The following is a 20,004-nucleotide window of genomic DNA, read 5'->3' as shown; positions in this document are numbered from 1 at the left end:
TGTTTTACTCCAGTTTGTCCCAGAAAAGCAGTTGAATGACCATGTAGTGATTTGGAGTTTATGGTAAAGCACAGCAAAAAGCTGCACAAAGGTTTGCTGCCATATGCTAATGAACAGGGTAGCATGTTGGCACCTGCCAACTTTTTGTCCCCGGAGAGGCCAGTGACACGTCTTCCAAATGCACTCTAAGAAGGGGAACTGTAAGAAACAGACTTTTAACTATGAGAAACAAACTGAGGGTTACTGGAGGGGGAGGTTGGTGGGTTAAATAGGCGGTGGGTATTAAGATGGACATTTGTTGTAATGAGCACTTGGGGTTGTATGTAAATGATGAATCACGAAATTCAACACCTGAAACTAAAAAAAAAATTTAAAAAAAGGCAATAAAAGCAAATAAACAAGTGAGACTACATCAAAATAAAACCATCTGCAGAGCCAAAAAGACATTTCAAAATGAAAAAGCAGTCTATAGAACGGAAAAAAGTATTTATAAATCACATGTTTATTATGGCATTAATAAACAAAATATATAGAGAACTCATACAATTATAAAAAAGCAAGCAATCCAATTAAAAATGAGCAGGGGACCTGAATAAACAAAGAAGGTATAAAGATGACCAACAGGTGCATGAAAATATGTTCACCATCACTAATCATCAGGTAAATGTAAATCAAAACCACAATGAGCTATCATCTCACATCTGTTAATATAGTTATTATCAAAAAGACAAGAGATAAATGTTGGTGAGCATGTGGAGAAAAGGGAACCTCTGTGCCTTGATACAGCCATTATGGTAAACAGGGTGTAAGTTCCTAGAAAAATTAAAAATATTTTCCATATATGATCCAGCAATTTTACTTATGTGTATTTATTTAAAGGAAACAAAAGCATTAACTCAGAAAGGTGTATACACTCATGTTCATTGCAGCATTATTTACAATAGTCAAGACATAAAATCAACTTAAGTGCCCACTGATGAATAATTAACAAATATATATATATATATAAATTCATATACACACATAATATTATTCAGCTATACAGTGAAAGAAATCTTGTCATTTGCAACAAAACAAATGAAACTTGAGGGCATCATGCTAAGTGAAATAAATCAAACAGAAATGCAAATATTGCATGATTTTATATAAACCAAAAAATTAAATTCATAAATACAAAGAACAGAAGGCGGCCAACTTCCAATTATGAAAAATAAATAAGTCCTGGGGATATAATGTACAACGTGGTGACTATACTTAATAATACTGTATTGTCTATTTGGAAGTTGTTAAGAGAATAAATTTTAAAATTCTTACCATGAGAAAAAAAATTAGTAACTATGTGTGGTTATGGATGTTAACTAGACTTATTGTGGTGACCATCTCATAATACATACAAATATCGAATCCTTATGTTGTATACTTCACACTAATATAATACTATAAGTCAATTATATCTCAATTAAAAATATAAAGAAAGGGCTAAAAATGATCTTATACAAACAGAATTAAAGGAGGAAAGTCAGCTGGGGTGCCTGGGTGATTCAGTTGGTTAAACACCTAACTCTTGATTTCAGGTCAGGTCATGATCTCATGGTTTGTGAGATCTCATGGTTGTGAGATCTCTCTCTCCCTCTCTCTCTGCTTCTCTCTCTTTCTCTCTCTCTCTCTTTCTCAAAATAAACATTTTTTTAGAAAAAAGAAGAAAAAATAAGGATTGTGACAAGATGAATAGGAATGCTGAGGAAGAGGTCGAGGTTGTGAAGATAGTTTTAAAAGAATAAAGAGAAAATAGGAATGAGACAAGAAAATGCTGAGGAAGGAAAAAAGACATAAATGAATTCTTGAAATTGAATTGATGATACAGAGAGAGAGAGAGAGAGAGAGAGATGGAACCAGAGGGAATAAAAATCAAGTGTGAGGTGGGGTGGGAGTAGGGGGCTCTGGGGAATTACAAGGCTGAAAATACCAAGTGTATTAGCAAACAGAGAAAAATGTTGAAGAAAAAAGATTTGGAAAAATTGGGTCTTAGATATACAAAACTTATAAGCTTATTTAAAAATTAAAAATACCATGTCTTATAAGAGGAATAAAGGAGACTTTCTGCTGAAAATAAAAATAAAAAATAAAAATTAGCAAAGCATTGGGCTTTTGAGTTGTAGTTCTGATATGAATAAGTTTGGTGGCAACAGGCAGGACACTGATGGCTTGGTTTTCTCATTCAAAAAATAAGACAGGATATCAATCTCTTATAATCCTTTCAACACCAAAAATTCAAAGAAGTAAAACAGAATAAAGTAAAAATTTAAGAATATACATATGACTTTAGTGTTTGGAGTTCACTGAGCTTATTTTTTTAGTTGATATTTAGATGATGTTTGAAAAGCATCTCAAGAAAATGCTCACAGATGCCATTTGCCGACTATATAGTGTGGTGGTATATGCAGACACACTGGTAGAGTTGAACATATGATTTAATATTTCTGGCACTGTTCTGTCATTATACTGTGTATATTCCTATATCTAGAGGGTCATTTTCTATAACTGGCTGTCAGTTTCTATAATTGGTCAAGATAAACTTTGGGTCATTTCTAAGTTCAGCATTAGGGATGAGGAGTGTAACATATAGAAGTGCATGGTTTCTTATGTGGAGATAAAGCAATTGCAAGTTGGGAGTAAGTAAAGGATTGATAAAGAGCCAAGAAGAACAAGGAGGATGGCCAAGTTGAAGGAGTAATGGTTCTCCTGGATGCATTTTTGTAAGTCTTCCAAGAATTTGACTAGATCTCAAAATAATACACTTTTTTTTAAAAATTAAAAAATATCCCTTGGGTAAAATCCTAGGAATTTTTAATATATTTTTTATATTCCTAGGAATATTTTTTAATTTAAAAAAAGTTAATATTAACTTTTTTAAAAATTAAAAAATATCCCTTGTGTAAATTCCTAGGAATTTCTAATATTTTTTTATATTCCTAGGAATATTTTTTTAATTTAAAAAAGTATATTATTTTGAGATCTAGTCAAATTCTTGGAAGACTTACAAAAATGCATCCAGGAGCACCATTACTCCTTCAACTTGGCCATCCTCCTTGTTCTTCTTGGCTCTTTATCAATCCTTTACCTACTCCCAACTTGCAATTGCTTTATCTCCACTAAAGGGATACAGGAGTGCTGATGCATAGGGGCTGATGCATGTTTATAGCAGCACTTTCAACAATAGCCAAGTTATGGAAAGAGCCTAAATGTCCATCAGCTGATGAATGGATAAAGAAATTGTGGTTTATATACACAATGGAATACTATTTGGCAGTGAGAAAGAATGAAATCATGCTATTGCAGCAACGTGGATGGAACTGGAAGGTATTATGCTAAGTGAAATAAGTCATACAGAGAAAGATACCATATGTTTTCACTCATTTGTGGAACTTGAGAAACTTAACAGAAGACAATGGGGGAGGGGAAGGGAAAAAAAAAGTTAGAGAGGGAGGGAGGCAAACCATAAGAGACTCTTAAAAACTGAGAATACACTGAGGGTTGATCGGGGGTAGGAGGGCAGGGAAAGTGGGTGATGGGCATTGAGGAGGGCATCTGTTGGGATGAGCACTGGGTGTTGTATGGAAACCAGTTTGACAACAAATTCATATTACAAAAAGAAAAAGAATAAAAATTGTATTTGTCATTTCAAAAAAATAAAAATAAAAATAAAAATAAAAAATAAAAAATAAAAATAAAAATAAAAAATAAAATAAAATAATTAAATTAGAGTAAAAATAATTTTTCTTTTTCTTTATCATTATTAATGTTTTTGTAATCAGTTGCATTTGAAATATAGTTTTTGAGATAAACTTGACAAGAAAGTCAGCAGTATTACCAGGAAAAAAAAGAGAGTTCTTAAGTGGCATGAGTTCAAAGCTTACTGTAATTTTACAATAAAGGCAGTGTAGTCTTGGAATAAGTGTAGACAAATAAATTAAACAACAATTTGTAGAAACCAGACATACCAGATCAGTTGATTTTCAGAAAAGGTGCCAAAGGGGATAGAATAGTCTTTTAACAAATGATGCAACAATTTAAGAAATGATACAATAATTTAATATGCACATGGAAAATAATAAAACTATATATTTATCTTATAAAATTATAGATTATAGACATTAATAAAAAAGTGAAAACTATGAACCTTCTATGAAACTACATAGTAAAATATCTTTGTAAACTTCCAGTTGGCAAAGAGTTCCTCAAGAAAAAAAAAAACTAAATAAGGAAAAAGAAAGATAAATTGGAATCCATTAAAGTTAAAACCTTCTGCTCTTCAAAAAAAAAAAAAAAGACTGTAAAGAATATAAAAAGGCACACCACAAACTGAGAGAAAATATTTGTAGTAAGTATATCTGATAAAAACCTAGTCAGAATATATCAATTTAATTCAATAATAAAAAAGATCAACACAATTTTAAATTAGGCAAAATGCATGAACAAAGGATAACCAATTGTCAATAAGCACATGAAAAACATGCTCAAAATCATTAATTATCAAAGAATGTAGAATACAACTATGTCACATCACTCTGTACACTTGAATGTCTAAAGCTTAAAAGACCAAATACATAAAGCATGAGAATATGGAGGAATTGGAATTCTCATAACTAGCTGCTGGCAGTCCAAAATGGTACAACTACATTGGAAAACAGTTTGACAGTTTCTTAAACAAACTTCCCTATGATCTAGTTATTTACTAGTTATATACCCAAGAGAATATATATGTATATATATATGTATATATATATGTATATATATATATGAACATATATAAATATTCATAAAAGCCTTGTGTGTAATAGCAAAACCGTGGAAATAATCCAAATATCTACCAACAGGTGATTAGATAAACATGAATTCATATTTCTACAGTGAAATATTACTCAGCAATAACAAGGAACAAACTACTCATATACAAAATAATATGCATGAATCTCAAAAATATTAGTTTGAAAGAAAAAGACATGATAGAGTGTATACTCTGATTTCCTTTATATAAAATTGTACAACGTTTGAGACAACTCTCTGCTGTGATAAAAATATTCTATATCTTGATTAGGGTGGTCAAAACCTATTGGAGAGGAGTGACATCAGCAAAATGGCACAGGAGGAAACTCTGAGTCCTTGTACTTCCATGAAGACATCAAGATACAATCAAAACCTTGCTGAAAGAAACTAATAGGAGCTCTGAAAAATAGTTACAAGTCTATAGCAACCAAGTGAATACTCAAGAAAAAAGACACATTTAAATTAGTAGGAAATTTTGTGATGTTTTGCTTGCCTTTTCCCTATCTCCTCTTCCACACGTTCCATGTGGATAGGCTTGGTGTAGAGGAGGAAGCAGTCCAATTCCCAGTTTCCTCCCTTGAAGTGAAAGGAGTAAAGCAGACCATATTTGGAAGATTCTAACCTATATGGGGGCAGTCTGAAGAACTAATCTCTTTTTCTTCACTCATATCTCAGGCAGAAGGCTCAGGAAAACTAATGGGAGACTTAAACCCAGATGCCTGGGGCAAGAGATTACAGATGAAGACATATGGTAGACCACTGAATGCAGCAGCCCAGTTCCCAATCCCTCCTTTGAACCAAAGGAAGCAGAGAAGATCTTGTTATATTCTAACCAGAGGGTTTCACGAAGGACTAGTTTCAGTTTCTCCTAACTCAAATCTCAGGTAGGGACAAGCGTCAGTAATGTTTTAGGAAGACTAAGACTCACAGACACCTGGGGAAAGGGATTATGATAAATGCACAATAGAACATCCAAGAAGAAAATATGAGGTAAGACTTGATACCTATTACGATGGCTATTATAAACTAAAATTAAACTAAACTAATCCCAAACAGAAAATAACATGACTTGGTGAGGGTATGAGAAATCAGTACCTTGTGCATTGTTGGTGGGAATGTAAAATGATGCAGTTTCTGTGAAAACAGCATGACAGTTCTTCAAAAAAAATTATAGGACTACTGTGTTATTTAGCAATTCTACTTAAAGGTATGTATATATTCAGAAGAATTGAAGGTAAGGACTCAAATAGATATTTATACACCAAGTTGAAACAACCCAAATGTTCATTGGTGGAAATATGCATGAAAAAAATGTTGTATATGCATACAATGGAATATTATCCAGCCTTAAAAAGGACAGAAATTCTGACACATGCTACAGCATGGATGAACCTTGAAAGCATTGTGTTAAAAGAAATAAGCCATAAAAAGATAAATATTATATGATTCCACTAATATGAAGGACCAACAATAGTCAAAATCACAGAGAAATAAATTATAGTAGTGGTTACCAGGGGCGGGGGAGAAGAATAAATTGAGAGTTATAATTTAATGAGTACAAAGTTTTGATTTGGGATGATGAAAAAGCTCTGGAGATTCTTAGCGGTGAGGATTGCACAACAATGTGAATGTACTTAATACCACTGGATTGTACACTTTACAATGCTTATAACTGTGAATTTCATGTTATATGTATTTCACCACAATTAAAAAAACTCATTGAGTAATTTTGGTGGGCTTTGAGCTTTAAGCATGATCTCTAGTTGCCTAGTGTATGGCCTGGGAATGATTAAGACAGAGGAATATTGCCTTCTGGGTACCAGGCTAGATGGAGGAAATATGGCTCTAGATTGGTTAGTTTGCATTATCAAAGGCATGTCCCCAGCTGGGTCTTTTGCTATTTCTAAGAATTGGCTATCCCAGTGAGGGGCAGTCTCTCCTCAGCCAGAAATATTAAGATGCCCAAACATCATAATACACAGAAAATTAAAAATATATATGATACAGACACTTACTGAACATTTCACTTAGCAGTGGCAGAATATTCATTCTCCTTAAGTGAACATGGAATAGGATATCCCATATGCTACACCATAAAATAAGTCTCAGTAAATTTAAAAGAATTTAAATTATACAAAGTGTGTTCTCTGACCACAGTGGGATGAAGTTAGAAATAAATAACATATGGAAATTCAAAGAACCTAGAATAACCATACCAAGGTTAAAATACAGAATAAAGTTAGATGATTCACATTTCCTGCTTTCAAACTTACGGCAAAACCATAACAATCAAGACAATATAGTACAGACTAGAAGACAGAGATATAATCAGTGAAATAGAATCAAGAGTCCAGAAATAAATCTTCACATTTGTGGTCAAATGATATTTTTAAATAGGTTTGGGGAAAGAATACTCTTTCCAACAAATGTTGTGGAGCATGGGATATCCATGGTCAAAACAATAAGCTGGGGCCTCTATATGACAGCATACATAAAAATTAATTCAAAATCGATTACAGATCAAAATGTAAGAGCTAAAACAATAAAACTCTTAGAAAAAAACAGGGATAAATTCTTGCAAACTTGGAGTAGACAACGGTTTCTTAGATATGACAACAAAAGCACACATTATAGAAGATAAAAAATACATAAATTTGACTTCATCAATATTAAAAACAACAACAAAAATATGTGCTTCAAAGGACACCGTCAGGAATGTGAGGAGACAATCCGCAGAACTGGGAAAAAAAATCACAAATTATATATGTGATAAAGAATTTATATGTAGAATACATGAAAAAACTCTTATACCTCAATAATAAAAGACAAATGATCCAACTGAAAAATGGGCAATAGATCTGAATGCACATTTCTCCAAAGAAGATATACAGATGGCTAGTACGCACGCAAAATGATCCTCAACATCATTAGCTTAGGTACATGTAAATCAAAACTACAATAACACTTCACACTAACTTAGATGTCTATAATAAAAAAACAGATAATAATGAGTGTTTGTGAGGATATAGAGAAATTAGAACCCTTATACACAGCTGGTAGGAATGTACAATGGTACAGTTACTTTAGGAAGTTATCTGGCAATTCCTCAACTAATTAAACACAGGGTTACCATTTGACTCAACAATTCTACTCCTAGGTAAAAACACATGCATGCCCATACAAAAACATGTATCCATGGATGTTTATAGCAGCATTATTCAAAATAGCCAAAAAAAGTTGGAACAATCCAAGTACCCATTAACTGAAAAATGGATAAAATGTGGTATATCCACACAATGGAATATTATCTGCCATAAAAAAGGAATGAAGTACTGACACATGATTCAACATGATGACAAAAACCATATATCATTCCATTCATATTAAATACTGAGAATAGGAAAATCTATAGAAATCAAAAGTATATTTGTGACTGCCGAGGGATGAGGAGCTTGGGGGAAATTGGGATTGACTGCTTATAGGTTTGAGGTTTGGGTTTTAGATGATGGAAATGTTCTAAAACTGATTGTGGTAATAGTCATGGAACTCTGTGAATATACTAAAAGACATTCAATTATTACTTTAAATAGGTACATTGCGTGGTATGTAAATTATATCTCAAAAAAGCTGTATCTTTTTTTTTTTTAAGATAGTAGGAAGGGTGGTTACAGGTAGCAGAACGTTACCAGGATAGGTAGAAAAAAGCAATGAGATACAAGTCATTGGGAGGTGGGCAGGGCTGCCATACGGTAGGTATGAATGATGCAGAAAAGACAACATTTCAGGTGTGAAGCACCTGCAAGTTTAAATTTTAAACTTAACCAGCACTAGCAATGATTGAAGGTGGACCCATGAGACTTTAAATGAGAAAGGAGAGAATACAGGAATATCCTAGTCTGTTCTACCACTGGGTAGAGTCTTAATGAGCATGATGATGAGCATATTATATCTGGAAGCTCTATTTTCTTAAGGTTTACACCAGGTTTCTCAGTGTCAAAATTATTGACATTTTGGGCTGGATAATTCTTTGCTATGTTGAGTTGTATAAAGATGTTTAGCAGCATTTCTGGCTTCTACCCACTAGATGGCAGTAACACCGCCCCAGCCAGCTTTCTTGACAAAAATGTCCCCATACATTACCAAATGTTGCCTGTGGGCCAAAATCACTCTTGGTTGAGAACCTATTTTTTTTTTTTAATGTTTATTTATTTTTGAGAGAGTGAGAGACAGCGAGTGGGGGGGGGGAGGGCAGAGAGGAAAGGAGACACAGAATCTGAAGCAGGTTCCAGGCTCTAAACTGTCAGCACAGAGCCCTACTGGGAGATTGAATTCAGAGACCATGACCTGAGCCCAAGTCTGAGGCTTAACTGACTGAGCCACTCGGGCACCCAGAGAACCTGTGCATTACATGGCTTTAAAGGGTAGGAATAAATGCTGTACTGGTAAATATTTAGCCTACTCTCTTGGTGAAAAAAACAAAAAAAAAACCAAAAAAACTTTGTACTATTTGGCAATTTCTGTGGTGTAAATACTCCCTTAGTGGCTTATTTAAAACTACAAATGTCATCAACCTACTTACATAATTCCTAAAGGTTTAACAATCAGCTTTAGCAAGCTGATATGTCTGTTTCAGCACATTACAGATAAGGATTCACAGTTCTTGAGTGAATAGAGCATTCCAGCTGAGACTGCTGATGACAATGATCCCTGTGCCAGGATCCTAGCAACCAGGAATAGGCCCAGAGTTCCCACTTTTGTGATCTCCTCTCCTTTCACTGTGGACTTCGCCACCTAGTCTCAATCTTCTCTATCAAGATCCAATGAGATTTGCTTTCCTTGGAATTTTTCACTAAATCTACTACAGCTAAGTCCAAGATGGAAAAGTCTGCATTCAGGCAGGATTGAGATGATGAGATTGCCTATTTTCTCCTGGCCAGTCAAGCAGACAAACTGGGTTCATGGCCTCTAGAGAAAGCCCTTAATAATGTGGACTCAAGGTCCTGGCAGATTTATACCCCTCTTTCAATGCTATTAGGTAATAAGTCAACTGGGTTGACCTGTAGCATGAAATAGTCCAAAAAGTGCATCTAGAGTAGGGTATGTGCACTGGTTTGGGATGGTTGTGCAGAATTTTGTGCAAGGGTCAATTAAATCTCTATGTAGTGAGAGGACATATGGCAATTGGTGTGTGAAGTCAGAGAATAAAGCTTTTAGAAATAATTCCAAAGATCAATTTGCGTGCTGACTTTCCTGGTGGTTCTTTGAGAATTGCCCAGATCTAAGCAAATTCTCAATTCTGACTATGATGACTTAGCCTTTATAATAGTGAAGACTGTTCACATTTCTCACAATGTATTATTAAATTGTTTACATATCTTGAACAAAAAGTATTAGAATTGATACTGAACAACATATACATATTTTTTACCCCAATTTTATGTAATTTTAGCTTCACAAACAAGGGAACTCTAAGCTAAAGACTAATAGAATAATAGCTGATAAATTATATTATAGTCCTTTTTTTAAAGTTATTTTTAAAGTAATCTCTATACCCAACATGGGGCCCAAACTCACAACCCCAAAATCAAGAATCACATGCTCTTCTGAGTCAGTCAGATGCCCCTATATTAAAGTCTTTTTATTGGTCTTTTTATTTTTCAAATTAATTTTTAAAATTTAAATCTAGGTTAATTAACATATAGTGTGATAATGGTTTCCAGCAGTAGAATTTAGTGATTCATCAATTACATATAACACCCAATGCTCATCCCAAGTGTCCTCCTCCTATGTTTATCTGTTTCTTAAATTCCACATGAGTGAAATCATATGATACCTGTCTTTCTCTGACTGACTTATTTCACTTAGCATAATACATTCTAGTGCCATCTACATTGTTGCAAATGACAAGATTTCATTCTTTTTGATTGCTGAGTAATATTCCATTATATATAGGTGTGTGCATGTGTGTGTGTGAGTGTACACACACACACACACACACACACACAATACACCTTCTTTATCCATTGGTCAGTTGATGGACATTTGGGCTGTTTACATAATTTGGCTATTGTTGATAGTGTCGCTATAAAAACTGGGTGCATGTGCCATTTTTGAATCAGCATTTTTGTATTCTTTGGATAAATGCCTAGTATGTACTGGAAAACATATACATAATCTTTGATAAAATAGTACTCTAACTCTACTAGTGATGACAAAAAAAATCATAAAAATGGCAAGGTTAGTTTTTTTTAAGGTTAGTTTTATACTAAAATATCAATAGAAGTAGGAGAAAAAAAATCACTTATAAAATTATATTGGTTGCTATAACGTATCTAAGTCATGCAATAAAAGTAGAAAGCACTACCATATAATTGCAAATATTTATGACAGTGCAAGCTCAGATAGATCCTCTTGATTTGGTTCTGATTTGCATTTCCCTTTACTTCATTTGTGAATGGCATTACACTGTCATGTTCAGTAATCCATAAGTTTATTTAATTTATCCTTTTAATTATGGATTTTTTACTGAACTATTTTGCTAAAGAAACTAGAAAATAAATTTTAAGATAAATATGAATGCCTTGCAGTATGTACTGATTTTTGTCTTTTAAACTTTTCTTTCCTTTCTTTCTCTATTCAATCATTTGTTCGTATAAATGCTTGATTACCTATGATGGTACCCAACTCTATGTTTAGTGCTAAGGAAACATTGTGAGGGCATAATCTCATGCAATTAATAGACACTAAATAACATCATATTATATGTATAATAATCAATAAACGAATACTATTTTGCAGCAAAGGAGGTCATGACAAACTCTCAGAGGGAAATCTGGGAGACTCTGTAAATAAAGAGCTACTTAATAATCTGGCATCCTTCAAAGGCTTAGAAATAGAGTTAGTTACCATTATTACTCAGCAATTCTACTCCTCCATGTATACCCAAGAGAATTAAAGACATACTGCTTACACAAAAACTTGTACATGAATGTGTATTAGCAGCATTACTCATGATGGCCAAAAAGTGTGAATAACCCAAATATTCATTAATTGATACATGGATAAATAACATATGTTATATGCATACAATATTATTTGCTAATGAAAAGAAATGAAGTACTCACTCATGTTTCAACATGAATGAACCTTGAAAATATTATACTAAATGAAAAAATCCAGCCACAAAAACCACATATTGTGTGATTTCATTTTTATAAAATATTTAGAATAGGTAAAACTATAGACACAGAAAGTAGCTTAGGGTTGGGACTGGGGGAGGGAGAAGAGGGGAATGGCAGTTAATTGGTACAGACCTTATTTGGACATGAATAAAATGTTCTAAAATAGGTCATGTTCACACAACTCTGTGAACATACTAAAAACAATTTAAATGTATGTTCTAAATGGATACATTGGATGACACATGACATATCTTAATAAAGGTATTTTATATTACATTAGTCATATATGAAAAGCTCTTATAATGGCACATATAGCAAGTGCTACATGAGAACTAGCTGTTATTATTTAAAATAAAAATTAAAATGAGAAACAATTTTTCACATTCCAGGTTGCTAGAGATTAAGTAATTCAGTAATACATAGTGAATTTCCACAATCACTCAACTCTCCTACACTGTAGGTAGGAATATAAGTTTGTGCAGTTTCATTAAAGGACAAGTTGCTTTACTTATTAAGATGATAAATATTCATAATTTTTTACTCAATAATTTTGAAGAATTTGTCTTTTTTCATTATAGCCTAGCTTATATTATCAAAAGATCTAAATAACTGTGAACAATGCCTGGTTTAATAAATGATGGTACAACTATGTAAGAAAAACTTATATGGCCATAAAAATTTTCAAACAGGGAACTCTTCTTCATAAGCTCATCTATAAGTCACATATTAAATAAAAAAAAATGGAAAACAGTGGTTATGGTGTACTCACATTACGGTAAAAAGATGTGACTTTGTAGATGAATAAAACATACATATGTCCACATTTATGCTTGTAAATGCATAGACTTTTCTAGAAAGGTAAACAAGAAAGGGAACTGCTATGGGTAGTTGCTTCTACACAAAGACTAGAAGACTGAAAGTATGAAGTCAGAGAAAGACTTTTGTTTGCACACACTTTTGGACTGCTTTAAATTTTTTGTCTTTTGTGGTTTTATTTTGGTCAAGAATATATTACATTTTTATTTTTTTTTTTAATTTTTTTTTTCAACGTTTTTTTTTATTTATTTTTTTTGGGACAGAGAGAGACAGAGCATGAACGGGGGAGGGGCAGAGAGAGAGGGAGACACAGAATCGGAAACAGGCTCCAGGCTCTGAGCCATCAGCCCAGAGCCTGACGCGGGGCTCGAACTCACGGACCGCGAGATCGTGACCTGGCTGAAGTCGGACGCTTAACCGACTGCGCCACCCAGGCGCCCCTATATTACATTTTTAAATAAAAGGCTAATTAAAAGGAAGAACCAAAATATATGAGGCCAGCAGAAAGCTCCAGTCAGAAAAAAGTTGTCCTTCATTTCTCTAACGCAAATAATTTGGCTTAACTAGACTAGATTATGACAACAAGTTTCATAACTACAAAATTCAGTAAAACTTAAAAATAAAAAAAAATCTTGTTGTCTCCCCCATTTAGCACTGTATTATCTTTTACTCAGTGTTATTAATTCACCCAACAACTATTGACCAAGAACCTCTTAACTTCCCAGCGCAGTTTGGTGCTGTGGGAAGTACCACAGAGGTAACAAGAACAATACTTTCCTTCATGTTACATATAATTTAACAAAATAAACAAGAAAACCTCAAGTAATAAAAGAGCCTAATGATTACTCAAGTCAATTCTGTCTGAAGGCCCTTGAAAAAGCTTTTTGGAGATGTTAGTGTCACCAGGAAGTCAGCAGGGGGCACTTCAAACATATCTTGTGCTGAGTCTGACTTAGCTCACTTTCAGCTTAGGGCTTTGATGTTTTGTCTGAAGTTACCTCAGAATGTGAAGCCCTAAGCGAAAAACACTGGTGGTCTTACATATTCAAGTCATGAACTAAGTCTCAAAAAAAGTGTTCTTTTATTTCCTACATGGATTTAAATTTTAAGTTTTCTTTTTTTGAAAAAAATTTAAAATAAAACTACTTATAAATGAACATGGATTATAAGTCCAGTAGGTTATTTGTGGGGACATTCCTTTTTTGTTTTTATGACCTGTCTTCTAGAAAAGACTTACATCCTTCTCCCCTTCAGCCAGTCACAGTTCTGCTGTGACAGCATCTATCTGGTATGTTCTGATGTGTCTCCCTCAACATAAGGCCTTGTTCCAAGACATGCCATTGAAACGCATTGGCTTTTGTTATTGTTATTCTCTCTTTCTTTTAAAAATTATCTTTTATTTCTCTCCTGAACTTTATTTAGAAAAATCTTTTAATGCTAATGTTAAAACATTAATGATTTTAATGATTTATTTATTTTTATTTATTTTTTGTTTGTTTGTTTGCTTTCTTTTGTTTTTAGAATAAGGGACGGGTAGAATATCCCCAACTCAAGAAAACTAAAATCCTTAAACTGTGTCTGGATTATTTAACACCATACTTCTATTGTTTGAAGCAATTCTTTCCACACTCCACAATTCCTTCACCCCAAAGCAAAGAAAGTAACACTGGTTCCTTTATTCAAACCTGGTAAAGGAAGGAGACAGTAGCAAATTGGCTAAATATAATATTTATTTGTAATTTATATTTTTGAAAATACAACATCCACTTTACCAATGGAGAGCTATACTCTCTGAATTTAGCCATCTTTTGAACTGCTACTTGGAATTTCTTCAAAATAGCTTTGCTAGGTAATAAATAAAAGAAGTCTACAAGACCAGCATCCCCACTTAACAACTGCCCAGTAGGACAACTCCAGTCTCAGGCACCACATCCCAGACCTATGATCTCAACTTCATCCTCACTCTCACTGTCACATCACCATCCTTGACAGATGCAACTTGTACTCCTCCCTGTCAACAATTTAATGGTTAAGTGGCACTGGAAAAGTCTTTTATGACCATTTTTGGTTAACATTTTGGTTTTATTTTTTTTTATTAAAAGTCAGTAGACTTCAAGTACTTTTTGTATTTATAAGTTTATATTTATATATATATTTATTTAAATATATTTATATATATTTATTTTCATTAACCAAGTTCTTTTCTACATTAAATGTAATTTTTGTGATAGAGACCAGATCTACTTCAGTATAGATGTTCTTTTAAACCCTAGACATTCCATCATATTTTAATGTAACAAAAAATATATGCCTTAAATTATGCATGTACAACAAACATCTGCTTCTCAGCCTTTCCTAGCTTATAATTGCAGCATGATTAGCATATAACCATCAAATACATTTTTTTCTTTCTTGGGATTGCCAAAGAAAAAAACGTATTTTGTGACTTGTGGTTACTGTTATTTATTCTTCCTTGAGTTTCATCTTCCCTCAACTGTGCAATGGGAATATTATTAAGTCCAGGGTATTTTTTTGTAGTGATTAAACACAGAAAGGGTTGTAAAATGCTCAGTGTGTGCAAATAGCCGTCCCTTAATCTAAATAATAGAGGATATGCAGACAGAACTTCACTACTGGAGTTTCTGGTCCTTTTTTTAGGTATGCCCATTGAACTTTTTATTTACATTATTTTAAACTTATACTAGGAGCAAGCGTCGTGCTGTTGAGTGCTGGTTTGTCAAACGTTTATAAAAAGTTTAGCTTTTTTAATCTGAAGCTTTTAAAATCTGTTATAAAGGAAATGCCAATTATGGAAACAGTCATGCGTCATGCTATGGGTAATCAAATAACTTTGCTGACGTTTGGACTAGGCATTTCACTGAGGCACTTTGCTAACATGTGGAGACCAACGTGGGCCTCCTCAGAACAACTCAGGCCTTGAGAACAGCCAATCAGGAGAGCGCGTTGCCACCACACCCACTTGTCCACTGCTTGTCCACTAATTGGAGCCAACTGTCTCCTTTTTTACCAGGCTGAATTGCTATGAGTTCATTCTTCCTGGAAATCTCTGCAACTCTTGTAGACATGCAGCATAACAGCACAGGCCGCTCCAAATCTGGTGTCATGTTTATTTTATTTTATTTTATTTTATTTTATTTTATTTTATTATTTACTTATTTTTTTTAAAGCATAGATTGAGAGGTGAAAGCACTTCATTTCTTTATTCTTTCCTTTTTATTTTTTTTCCTTCCCCTCCCCCATGGTCTTCTGGTAAGTTTCTCAGGATCCACATAAGAGTGAAAACATATGGTATCTGTCTTTCTCTGTATGACTTATTTCGCTTTAAAGGTAAATTTATGGAGGGTATGTTATTGTTCCTAGGAAAGGAGAAATATTGAGCATCCCAGGAAAGATATTCTAAAGGCAGTTCACAGTTACCAGATGGATAGGATAAGCGTGCATCTGAAGATGAGGTACAGGAGTTCAATTACAATGCAATTCCCTTTAAGTTTCTAACCACCCCCCCACCCTCAACACACACACACACACACACACACACACACATGCCTAAAGGACTTCATCAGTAATTCACCTTCTCTCTGAAACTGATAGTCATACTTACTGACTCAGGCAGCTTCTGCAGAGTGCCAAAAACCAAATTGAACGGGTAAAAAAAAAAAAAAAAAGTTTGGTGAGGGGAAAAAAAGTCAACATCCTATTTGACGGAATTGATTAGTCTTTTCCAATGTAGACACCTAACAGATTTGCTTTTCATTTGTATGGAAAAGATGTTTGTGAAAACAGAAGCAGTAAACTAGATAGCCCAATTTCTCCTCCCAAAATAAAGCAAAGAAGGAAGGCTAAGCTAAAAGTACACTGCCTGAAAGAAAGTGAAAATTTCCCATTGTTAACTCTTCCCCTGTGTCTCACTCCCACCTTTCAATACTACTATTCATCCATCCCTCCAGTGCTGAGCTCTACTCTATTTATGTGGAATCTATTTTGCTGTCATCACCCATCACATTTAATTCACATGTTAGCCTGGAAATTCACTATGGCAGGTCAAATAGAAGTGCAGCTACTGAGCACTGACCCATATGCTAATGCAAATTCTTTACATATAGAAAGATATTTGAAAGTATTATGAACATTTTGGTGAAAAAAATATGCAATGTGATTTCATTATTCTTATTTTACTTGCATACCTCAATACAACATTTTTTAAATGTCTATTTATTTTTCGGGGGGGGGGGGATGGGCAGACAGAGAGGGAGAACACAGAATCCAAATCAGGCTCCAGGCTCTGAGCTGTCAGCCCCAAACGTGGGGTTGGAACTCTGGAACCATGGGGATCATGACCTGAGCACAAGTGGGATGCTTAACTGACTAAGCCACCCAGGTGCCCCAATAGAACATTTTAAATAGTTTTATTAAGATGTAATTTAGGTACCATAAATTTAGGTACATAAACAAGTCAATGTTTTTAGTATATTTAACTAAAACCATAATGTAATTTTAGAATATTATTTATCACCTTCCCCCCAAACTCCTCCACTCTTCTCCATCTCCAGGCAAACACTAATCTACTTTGTTTCTAAGATTTGCCTATTGTGGATATTTCATATAAATGTGTTTTCTATAAACACATACAATATGTGTTTTTCTTTTTTTTTTAAATGGGCTTCTTTCAGTTCACACGACAATCTAGTTTTAAGTTGTTTGACCTCAATATTCTGTCTGTGAGGATAAAATGTCATCCTTGAATTCTTTTATGAGTTTGAGGATTGGGTATAATTTTCATGACAGAAAACTTAAAAACTGGTTAAAGCAAGAGGGCTTTTCTGCGCCAGGTATGTTAATCCATTTTGCCAATGTTAATATACAAGATTGTGCAAGCATGAGCCACGGAACAATGTGTGTCCATGGATCCCTAAATTGACATTGTCCAGGAGAATTTTGGGGGAAAACAAACAACAACAAAAACACTGCAAGTCACAAACAGTATCCATTAAAAGACAAGTGTAGTTTAAATACTTATGAAATGTAGTTTAACAGTTTAATTTCCCATCTTTGGAAAACTGGTGATTGCAGAGTATTTAACATAAATCCATATAAATTTGTGTTTCGTGGATAGGGGGCCTTTCTGAGCTAGAATCCTTAGGAAAAGCAAATAGGAACTTTACAGAGAAAGTAAATTCTCCCTTCTGCCCTTTCCCCCTCTTTTCTCTGGCAGGGTTGATACTCATTACAGTTTGCTCAAATACTTGGAAGAGAATTTAGAGCCCTCCCCCCAACTTCTGATTTTAAAGCCAATAGATGATGAGGTTTATTTGCATATTTCCAGTCACATAAGCAGCCGTGCAGTGGAAACACTGTCAGACTCCATTCTCCCTTCTCCTCCTCAGAGGGAACCTACCACTTCTAACTGCCCTGCCCTCCGTTTTAAAGAGCAACTTGCCTCACGCTGAACCGCGCCTCCAGCCTGCTCCCCGTCTCAGGCTCAGCTGGTCCAACACTGTTCGCGCTCCTGCCAGAGCCCTGTAGCTCCTACAGAGAGCCCTGCCCGGAGATGGAGAGCAAAACCCTGTTCCTGATGGCTCTGGGCATATGGCTCCAGAGTCTGACCACCACCCGTGGATGGGTGGCTGCCGACGACAGTAAGTTTTGCGTGTACACTCCCCTCCACCTGCAGACTTCACTCTTTGGCCACTTCCACAAGTTACAAGGATGGGAAGGAGGAAACTGAAAGGGGTTGCAGAGGCACCCTGGAAACTTTCCTAGCCAGAGCGCCAGGCCGGGAGAAGAGTCACTGGGCTGGGATCCGGGAGGGGCAGGGAGGGAATTCTCCCTCGGATCTTGCTAGAGTCTTGCTGGAGTCTTTCCCTCGTTGATCCTTCCGATCTGGCTGAGGCCATATTTCCGGGTACGTAGGCTCAGAGACGAAGAGTAGCGGGTAGCATGAGGGGCGGACAAAGAGAGGTCGGAGGAAGGACTTAAATGGTGGAGATCCATAATAACTCTCTCGCATGCGGGCTCTGGAATGAAAGGCGCGCGGGTCAAGGTGACCCTGGCGCAGCCGCGACCCGGGCTCCGGCCTTCGTGAGCACCGACAGAGTGGCGGCTTCTGTAAGAGAAGGCCACGAAGAGGAGGGGAAGAAGCGTTGTGGGTATCTTAGAAGCACCGGGCACCAGCTCTCTGCCTTGACAGCGTAGTGGGGGACTGAGTCGCGTAGGTGGCAGCGAGTCCTGCTGTGCCAGCACCCTGCACCCCTTCCGGAGCTAGGAAGCTCGCCAGTTTTCTTTCTTTCTTTCTTTCTTTCTCTTCCTCTTTCTTTCTTTCTTTCTTTCTTCTTTCTTTTATTGAAGAGGGAGAGAGCGTGCATGAGTCGGGGAGGGGCAGAGAGAGGAGACGTAGAATCCCAAGCAAGTCCCTTTCAGCTTAGAGCCCCACGCTGGGCTGAACTCAGGAACTTTGAGATCATGACCTGAGGGGACTGAGACACCCAGGCACCCCTCCCTAGCTTCCGTTCTTGCAGATGCAACTTTTCTTAGCACCCAGAAAACCTAGGGAAGAGTTGACCCTCCTGATAACGTGTCGCAGGGACTAGCTGTCTGTCGCCACTGACTTGGAGGTTACGGGTTTTGCAATTGGCTATCCTTAATGTCCTGGGAACTCAGTCCTGCTCTGACCTGAGAAGCAGCTGCTAGCAGTGGGGCTTCAGGGAGTTTACCCTTGAACCTCAGTCACCACCCTGGAGTCCCTGGCTTGCTAGGGTTAAGGTGCTACAGGAGAGATGTGAATTTCTTTATTGTAGGGAACACACAGGCCCAGCTCCAGACCCTTCCACTATGGAGGCAGCAGGCCTGCCCTTGAACTTTGGTTCATCTAATATACAACAACCAAAAACCAACTGAAGCAAGTTATAAAAGGAGGCAACATTTTTTTCTCTCTTCCCTGGTAAAATTGCAGTTAGGTCAGTGTCACTTGGATGTGCTCTCAGGTAGCATGTCCACAGACATTCAAGTTATAGTTAAGTTTGTCCATGACTTTTCAGTTGAAAGTTTATTTCAGCAGTGTGTTGTGATAGAACATTTTTGTTAGGGTTATTTAAAAAAAAGTAGATTTCATTAATATGATTGAATAAAAAAAGTATCTTTTCTGTCATATCAGTTTAAGAAT

The 20,004-nt window shown here is 35.6% G+C and overlaps 1 protein-coding gene across 2 annotated transcripts in view; it reads left to right on the top strand.

Annotated features, from left to right (window-relative positions):
• Positions 1-18,182: 18,182 nt before the first annotated feature.
• Positions 18,183-20,004, top strand: part of LPL (lipoprotein lipase) — a 36,047-nt gene continuing 34,225 nt past the window's right edge. For both annotated transcript variants that reach the window (XR_007151835.1, XM_047857461.1), the window contains exon 1: positions 18,183-18,481. Coding sequence is in view for 1 of the 2 variants with exons in the window: in XM_047857461.1 (XP_047713417.1) it covers positions 18,394-18,481 (88 nt within the window). In the remaining variant the exon portion in view is untranslated. The remainder of the gene's footprint in view (positions 18,482-20,004) is intronic.

This window comes from Prionailurus viverrinus, chromosome B1 (assembly GCF_022837055.1).
Source record: "Prionailurus viverrinus isolate Anna chromosome B1, UM_Priviv_1.0, whole genome shotgun sequence".
Lineage (NCBI taxonomy): Eukaryota > Metazoa > Chordata > Mammalia > Carnivora > Felidae > Prionailurus > Prionailurus viverrinus.
The sequence above is the reverse complement of the archived record's forward strand: the minus strand, read 5'-3'. Positions and strand labels throughout refer to the sequence as shown.